General features: G+C 43.2%; 1 protein-coding gene across 2 annotated transcripts; it reads right to left on the bottom strand.

The window, feature by feature from the left end:
- On the bottom strand, window positions 1-9209 carry errfi1a (ERBB receptor feedback inhibitor 1a). 2 transcript variants are annotated; one of them, XM_064304941.1, is made up of 4 exons: window positions 8985-9209; window positions 3726-3956; window positions 3486-3559; window positions 1-3100 (listed from the first exon to the last, which is right to left on the bottom strand). In XM_064304941.1, exons 2-4 carry the CDS (start codon window positions 3875-3877, stop codon window positions 2079-2081), a joined length of 1248 nt encoding a protein of 415 aa, XP_064161011.1. In that variant the 5' UTR covers window positions 3878-3956; window positions 8985-9209; the 3' UTR covers window positions 1-2078. The 2 variants fall into 2 exon arrangements, with proteins under 2 accessions (XP_064161011.1, XP_064161010.1); XM_064304940.1 differs by having other exon boundaries at window positions 3726-3917.
- Window positions 9210-9465: the final 256 nt, after the last annotated feature.

The following is a 9465-nucleotide window of genomic DNA, read 5'->3' as shown; positions in this document are numbered from 1 at the left end:
AAAAAAGAAAAAGAAACTATGTGCTGTAGCTGAGAATAAATATTTAGTATGGATAACGGCCAAAGTTCACCTCTCTTGTTTTTGTAAAATGTTGGCTGAAGCTCCGCCCACTAACTGAATTCATTCCATTGGTCCAATTGTTTTTGTTCTGAAAACTCTTCAGTTCATTATTTGGCAGAGAGAAAATATTTGCCATATTTGGCAGCAATTAAACATTTGCAGAGTGCATATTTAAAAGTACACGTATAGAGCGCTAGATTCTTTCATGTCAGGAGAGTCTATTTTTGTTTTAAAGGGATAGGCCTCTTTCAGGGTTTTTAAAAAATATTGTTTCAGATTTATTGTATGTTTTCAACAGTTTCAGTGTGTGATAACAGCTATTTAAGACATTTACAAACGTTTATTACAACCTACCAGCTTCACAAAGGCAAGTATAGGGCACTCAGGGGTATTTGGTCTAAAGCAATACAATTCATATCCAGAAGCAGATGTTACAGCAGTGTTATACCTCCTGAGGTAGCATGTATGTATATTACTCAATTATTCTTCATGAAACTTGAGCCCACTGCCCTTAAATCGATGCTTATGTTTACAATTGTGAACAAATGCTGTCAAAATTTATCACATGTACATCCTTTGGAAACATAACATCAGAGTAGAAGATTAATTGCAGTTACTTGAACTGTAGTTTCTTGCTTTAGGCCATGAACCACTGAATGTCCCTAAAACAGTGAGTGTGGGATACCCTTCATGAGTTTAATAATCACAAGATCTGTGATATTAATTAAAATGTTATCATATTTAGCAAGGCAGCGAGAGAGGTCAGTTCATTCCATGTTCAGACTCACAGTTTGACTTAAAATTAAGTTTCACATGATGTACAAAACAAACAGTACATACAACTTTACAACAGGTTCAATATATATTTCTAAAAAGACATAAATAACTCTTTCATATTCTTTAGTGAAGCAGACAAAGCAGCATTGCATGTTTCATTATTTTGTCAACCCAAATGGGAAAGCAGCACTGAAATAAGCAAGACATACCAGCACATGCTTAACCAATACAACACAGCAGTTCTGGACAGTACTCACAGAATGGAGAGCACTGTATATGGCATTCATTGCAGAAACTACCTTTGTAAAATACACACACACAAACACACACACACGCAAGACTGTTGGAACAACTTAGTCAGAAACAGTTCTATTTAAATAGACATAATAGGATATTAAAATCTAGAAATATTACTCAGCAAAGTTATGAGCAGAATGGTTAAATAAAGGCTGCGATTTAAAGGACACATTCTTCATGGAATTCATGTTTTGGTCCTCACTTTCTCTGCCGTAAATATGTTTTTTTTTTTAACTGACCAATGTAACCGTGAGCAAGGTCCTTAATTTGTTCCAGTAAATATCCACCTGTACAAATAAATAACAGACTATTTAGTTTACCGAGTTCACCTGCATAAGAACATCAGCCATGCAAACAAATAATAATCATCCTAACTTGTGAAGGCAACATTGACTCTCAGTCACAGGCATGCACTGCCAGTGTCTAACAGAAACAGTCCACATAACACAAAACACAAGGACAGCACAGCCACGATATTCGGCAGTGGAAACATAAATATTAAATATGTGGTAGAAGTCCAGCTCATACCAGACTAATTCACAATATCAGCAGACTGACACAACACTAACATCTTCCATAGAAGCAATAAATACTATTACAATTACAATAAAATATAAAAAATAATATTTCAGGTCAATATTTCCTCACAACAGTGCTTGAGCAGCTATCCCTTGTGAGGCTGTGTCGTGAGGTTGTTTTGACTCAGCAAAGCTCAACAAAGCAACAGAGCCATTCGTCCACCGCCTTAAAGCATGAGCTAGCAGCTGAGATTTGATTAATAGCTGTGATTACAGAACCTCCAGCCCATGTGCTTGTCATTTACTAGTTTTCCCACATAGATTGGTAAGAGAATCTATGGCAGACAGGCCCTGTCGGCATATTGACGGGGGAGCTATTAGTGCAGAACTTCACGTTTTCGGTCTTCATGGACCTTGGGCTTTCCTCTAGACCAGGTCAGTGTGAGGCCTGCTGTTCCAGTCAGAGCCACTCTGCTCGCACTCCGCTCCCCGCAGAAACCGCTCCAGCCGGTCCAGGTAGGCGGGACGCTGAGGGAGGAGGAAGTAGTGGGTGTGGCTTGCCTTCCTGCCCTGCTCCATGACTGGCAGGATGCAGGGCGAGCCCTCACTGTGTTGGCGCCGCAGGGCGCGGCTGACGTAATTGGGGTCAGGGGCAAAGCTCTTGGTGGGGGGCATGACCCCGTTCGGGTAAGTAGGGATGCTCTTGGGGCTGGGAGTTTGGGGAGAGGAAGACATTGGATCCCTGGGGGGTACCTTAGGGGGTCTGTCCTCATCACTGTACCCTCCAGAGGATACTTCTGTAGACCAGCGGCGATCGAGGTCGGTCGTCTTGAATGTGCGGGGGGGTATAGGAATCCGGGGTGGCACCTGGGGCTTGTCCTGAGAGAGGCTGGCATGGCGTAGACAGGGTTGCCGTAGGGTGGGGCCAGAATGTGAGCGGCGCAGCCGGCGATGGGCTCGATCACGCGAAGGGGGTGTGGCCTGCTCCTGCGGCTGCCGATCTTCCTTGTGCTGGACTGGGGCGTGGGCCCCACACGGGCCCTCCAGGTAGGCGTAGTTCACCCGACCACAGCCCCTGAAGCTGCGCCTTGCAAGGTCGCCGGGGCGGAGGGCAGGCAGCTTGGGGCAGGGCTCCGGCACCAGCCTCCGGCTGTCGTCCGCGCCAGAGAAAACCTCCGCCTCGTCCTCCACGGGCCGGTCCCGAGTCAGCTCCACAGGGCCGGGGAGGGGAGGCAGGGGCCTGGAACCCCTGCTCAGTGCACGAGACGGGGTGTGCGGGGGGCTGCGCTCGTACACGGACAAACGCTGGAAAGGGGGAACCACCTGGTCGTCCCCAGACGGGCTGGGCGTGGAGGGCTCGGGGCAGGACGACAGGCTCAGCTGGGAGGGCCGGGACTTCTTCGGGGGCAGGCGCTGGGCCACTGGGCTGTGCGGGTGAGAATACTGCCCTGCACACACAGAGAGCTGTTTAGACTGGGTCATTCATCAAACCTCCTCTGTGTAAACAGGGCTGGCATCATAACACTCCTCTTTGAATAAGTGATGTCCAATTGGTGCGTGTGTAAGTTTGTGAGCATGTGTGCTTATGTGTGTCTTTCTCAATGTGTGTGTGTATGTGTGAGTGATGCAATTAACCAATGTGGTCAAAATCTCATCCAAAATATATATTTAAATATATACAGTAGGTTCTCTGAAACACAAGGTCAATATTAACTGAATTGCTCCTTTCAGTTTGACTGTGCAATATCATGATGCCTCATCAGAAAAAAATGTTCAGCAGCTATTTTTAAGCAATGCGATTCAGAAAAGAAAAATGGAAGTGTGTGTGCTCACTTTCTGATGCTGGGACCTGTTGATGTGTTCTGTGGTTCTGTTCCAGGGATGTGGCATCCAGACCAATGTAAGACCTGTAAAAAAAAAAAAAACATAATAATAATAATAATAATAATAATAATAACCCAATAAAAACGTACATTCCATCTGGTAAAAAGCAGACTCTGAGTAGCAGATCGGAATGGCAGTGGAGCACAGAAAGAGGCCGTTATTGGCACAGTGGCCCAAATGTGTGCTCACCTGTCCAGGTCGGGGGACGGGCTCCAGGAGGGCGTGTCATTGGCCATGCTGTGGAAGCAGCGGCCATGCAGTGCAGGCTTCTCTGGGGGTAGAAAGAGGTCCTGCGCAGTCAGGCCTGCAGTGGACATGCTCCAGCTGCAATCCAGTCGCATCCAAGCCAATGCGCTTAACCTGGCAGGTAACAACTGGAACCTGAAGCAGGGGGAGGTGGCAGGTCCATGTCATTCTCTCCTGCACACACATTTATTCCTTCACAGTTACTCACACAGTAATTCACACAATCGCTCACTCTCACTCACGGTCACTCAGTCACAGTAGCACCCAGTCCCAGTACACCCTGTAATCACTCCTTCTCTGTTTTGAGTGGCACGACAATAAAAAATGTTCCTGAATTAACAGAAAGGGTCCCTTGCGGGTACTGCAGCAAAGTGCTAGGGAACATATCACACCACATCAGTCTTCACACTGCTGATGATGTAGGAAACCCCTCAGATACACCAAACAGAGGAAGTATCTGAGTGGCGAAGGAACGCATGTAGCCTTACCCGTTGCTACTGGAACAGGATTAATTTAATGATAACTGTGATTATCTGAGTCCAAAGTAATGTTTTAACATTTCCTCTGTGCCGACAGTTCTGGATAGATGGAGAAGACTGCTTCCCGCCAGTAGTGTGGCTCTATATGGATTGCCATCTGTCTTGGTAAACACGGATGTGCCTGTGGCTTGTGTAGCCTGTGAGATACAACTGTGTATCTTGCTATGACAATAGTGTATAGGCGAGTGACTGATGGGGTGCAGATAGCCTGAGCTCTAAGTGTATGTTAGGATCTTAAAACTGCTAGGTGTGCAGTGGTAACAGTCAGAAAGGAATGCCAGGTTAAAGTGAATGCAGTATATTGTACAGTGTGTAGCAATATACAATGGTGCAACAGTGTGTGTGTAGTGAGATAGCTATGTACATGTGATGAGCAGGAGGCTATGTTGACGAGTCTCACTGAACCACTGCACGTTTCCCTTTCCCGTTTCACTTTATATACCCAAATATCAAAAGAAAACCCCAAGTCATCAAATAAAGACACAATCATGGCAAAAAAGTAGAGATCAATGATCCTGCTTGCACTACCTCTGTAAGCATATCACACCGAGTTAACCTTTGTAGCAGCGACACCAGCTTGTTCCCCGTGACATCGGCTAATCAACAATAACAAACATGATTACACTGTATTATAGGGAAGCTAAGGTTTACATAATGCTGATCCAGTAGGATGTTTTGCAACTGAGCACTCTCTTTATCACACCCTGCTGACTACCAGCCAGCACAGTAAACAGACTGTTTGCTTTTGGGGGTCTGATAAGGGGCACACTTCTGTAAACCGCCCAACAATGAAATGCAATGTCATCATCCAGCTGTTGCTACAGTTACGATGTTCACAATTAAAGTGTTATCACTTGCTATTTCCGCAAGTTGCATCATAGTCACTTTAGAGCAGACCCAGCAGGCCAGCTACCAACATAACATCCACTGTTGACCGACAATTTTTGTTTATATCATTTTCATGAAATTATATATCCAATGGTCTGAATGGATATGGTATATTATATGTGTGATTTGTATTTTTCCAATGCTTTTTACAATGTTATGGGAACTATAGAAAACTCACTGGAGAGGAATATCATCATTATATTACAAAATGAATGCAGTATAACATCCATAAACACACGTTTAAAAAAATCGGATAAATCTGAAATTCGATTGTATTTTAAGACTTGTGGGAAGGCATCTCGGATTATATGCATTCCCTGGGGACGCCTAAACCCAAATCCTTGGTTTTAAGTCAGCACTTTAACACTAGAAAAACCTTCTTTTTTTTACTACCCTCTACCACCAAGCCTGACACCCAGTAGCATTACAGCACCGATTTCTGCACCCACGGCAACCTAATTTCATAAAGGTTATGAAACCATACAGTGAAAAACTATTCTCTTGAAATACAGGGAACAACGGTATCAATTTCAACATTTTTATTTCTAAATCATAGCAGTTTTCTTATATCTGGCCTCTCTAGTGTTCATCGCCTTCACTTCAAGAGGGCTGCTCCCTCTTACTGATATCTGACTCAAAATATCAGTAAGTACTGGGACACCCTCCAATGTGGTGGTGGCTCATGCAAATATGCAGACGCGATTTGGGGGTACTCACACACTCACACAAGACATACACGCACCTGCACACACCTGAGCATACACTCACTCAGTCACATGACACCAGTTGGCCCATCACCTTAAGTAAAGTCAGTCTCTGCTGTCCATGGAACAATATTACACCTAGACCACACACACCGTTCAGTGGAGATGTTGGATGTAATACACTGATCCAGTCTCAGCTACAGCCCACAGTACAATATATTACTTCGACGAACACAGTCTACACAGGAAACACAACTTCCACTGATACACCATCTTTAAAGTAATACATGGCTGGCTACACCACCATTAAGTCTTTATTGGAACACAAACTTTTTTAAGTGTTCCAATAACTACTGGAACACTTACTACTACTACTACTTTCTCTCTCTCTCTCTGTCTCTGGCTTTGTCTCTCAGTCTCTCTTCCACTTGGCTTTTTGTGAATTGCATTGCTTAAAAATATCTGCATTTTTTTTCTGATAAGACATTATGATATTGCACAAATGGGCAAATTGAAATGGGCAATTCAGTTACCACTGACCATTCTTCTGACCGTTTCTGAGAATATATGGTTAAAATATTTTTTGGATGGTATTTCAACCATAGTGGTTATTTCTAGCACTACCACAATTCAAACCACAGTGAGAAGAAAGGATTCCAAAAGGCTCAGTGAAGACACAGAAGAACGCTTGAACTAGATAGGCTTCCTTTGGGCAGAATGGTTCAAGCTGGGAGCACTCACACTTTCCACACCTACAATAGAGAGTTCCATAAATAACTAAAAAGAGTTTCCCTATAGAGACAAGCCAAAGAACACCTTTTTCAGAGAGTGAATTGTGCGATTCTTTCCAGCATGTGCAGTCTTTTCACTGTTTGCCACAGGACAGGAGATCCTGTAGATTGCACTGGATGCTTGTTTGCATTAAAGAAAACATATCTAATTAAATATTAATATTCATATTTATAAGCTAACAAATCAAACAGCTTAATTGTTACTCATGTCTTTAAAAAAATATTTTCCACTGGGATTTACATCCAAAAAACTCTGGGTTTCTCTATCCATTTCACTTCACAGTAGTTCCCTGGTTCCAAAAAAAAATTGAAGGGGAATACTATTTAATTCTGTCCTAAAATGACCCATATTAGTAAATAGCTGGTCTGAATGGTAGATGTGAAATATTCAGTAAAATCAAATGTGAAGAGTGGCTGGATGAAGTCCACGTTTTTGTGTTGGCTTTGGCTGTATGAAAATACTGATGCATTATTTTTCCTGAAAACAGTTATAGGACAGGTTTAATCGTAGCCTACAATACGCACGACTCTGTAGTAAGAAATTCGTCCGACTTTCTTTGCGTAACACATAATCGGACCTTTCGATTCCAGCAGACCTCAATTAAGCGGAAGAAACCAACAACAATGAATTCCTCCGGCAAATACAACAACTCAATGTCTGTGGATGACTGCTCTCAATAGTCAAGAATGGCTCATTGTGTTTTCTCAAGTAAAGCACTTAAAATAGGCTAGTGGAAGTATCTAATGGCAGATGCATCAGCTGACGGTGGTATGTGACAGCTCAGAGCCAGGAGGAAGGAAAACACTCATTTCCCGCACCCACTCAAAAAACTCAATTTATATACAAAAAAAACATAACGTTGAAAATACTGCAGTTCTGCGTGTTAACCTGGGCGAGTACCCGCACAAACATGGTTGTCTTTAGGTCGTCGTGGCCTCGCATCCCAGGGTTCTCTATTTATCGTAACGTGGCCTCGGAACCTGGAGCATGTCCGGCGCGGACTGGACGAAACATGACCCGTGACAATGAACCCAAGCTGGCTCGCGCTTCCTCTGGCAACAGGTGCCAAATGAGCCGCGCGTTGCGGAGCACGTGTAGCCTACCGCACATAGCACATTTATTGTTGACAATACACGACTCCCCGCAATGGCATCGCAATATGCCTTCTATGTAACCAATATGGTCATGATATTTATCGTTAGTGTGAAAATAAATATGATAATTTGCAATCTATTGTATGAACGTTAACCATACACTTGCCTGGAATCATAGGGCCTATTAAGCATGAATATTTTATATTAAAAAGGCCAGAACTTCTGTGCTTAACTCGTTTTTAACTACATTTGGCTAAATCATCTGGCTATTTATGAATGTATTTAAGGCAAACGTGTTTTAAGAATATTTAAATGTATACCTAATGTGTAGCCTAGCCTATTCAGCATATGGCCTGCACTGGAATCTTTTCGGGCCTTGCCATTAGTCTAAAGGAGAACTGCTGTCATCTATTTGAAGGCTTGTATACAGGATGGTGTTTGTGAGACCATTAAGGTTACCTGTAAATTATATTAGCCTATTTAAGTGGAACATTCTACTTTGTTAGTTCTCTATGCGCATGGAGACTTAAGTGTATACAAACAACTGAGCAGGAGAGCAAAATAGCATCTGTTTCTCCTCGAATATCCACAGATCTGATATTTTAACAGAACTGCAAAGGGACCTACAACATTTGGCTACACACCCAGTCGTCCTTTCTCCCTGACAGCGGTTTCCAAGCAACCATACCCGCTCTACCTGTGCAGCAAGCGTTGCGCACCGCGCACACCCCCCAACTTTCCCCGGCCGGCTCCATAACCTAATTGTTTAAAGATTTCCGCTGAGCTGGTGACTCAGGAGCGAATTATTTTCTGAAAGGAGAACACATGCACTTATTTATACTGACTGACGAAATAAGACCAATGCGTGAATCCCTTTAACAGAATGGCGTTCACTTAATAGATCGTAAGACCACCTCTGGATGACAATAAAAACAATACAGCTGCCTGGCCATTATCATTTTAATTTCGTTTTAAATATCAAAAGCTTCAGCCATACCAAATACGTTTTTACGTAGCCAATATGTTTGTACGATAAAATAAAACGTTTCCAGAAACTCTCCCAGCTCGGTTTCACTGCAAGTAAACTTCATTTGATAGGCATATCTGAGTTATGTGGATAACATCATTAACTTGCCATCGTTATGAACAGCAGTCAATTTCACAGAGTTTGTCTGAACCCCTCACCTTATTTTCCTTGTATTTAACGCACACGCTCACGATCCGAAGCTCGTCGCATGGTAAAATAGATTCTCTCGTTTTGCTGTAGACCAGTCTGTAGGCTCCAATCAGTCCTGTCACTGAGTCAATGAATGTAAACACGCAAATAGCCTATTAACATCACAATTACAGCTAGACTAGGTACTGCGGGTAAACTCGTTCACAGGCTCATGGCACCTCGCGATAGGCTCCTTCTATATAAGGCCTGTCAAACAGCTGGGATGTAGCTCCGCCCTCAGCGCCCCCTTAAAGGTATCGCTCACATAACGAAAGGACGCACTGGGGTGGTTCTGTGTGAAACCACAATTCATAAGAATGCGCAGATGTAGCCTACAGGATAGGCCTAGTCGACACGAAAAAAAAAAACAAAACAAAACATGCATATAACGCGTCAAGAATGAATTCAGCTATACTCATTAGCCTAAGTTGACTAATACGAAATTGTTTA

This window comes from Anguilla rostrata, chromosome 13 (assembly GCF_018555375.3).
Source record: "Anguilla rostrata isolate EN2019 chromosome 13, ASM1855537v3, whole genome shotgun sequence".
NCBI lineage: Eukaryota > Metazoa > Chordata > Actinopteri > Anguilliformes > Anguillidae > Anguilla > Anguilla rostrata.
This window is presented reverse-complemented; position numbering and strand designations above follow the sequence as displayed.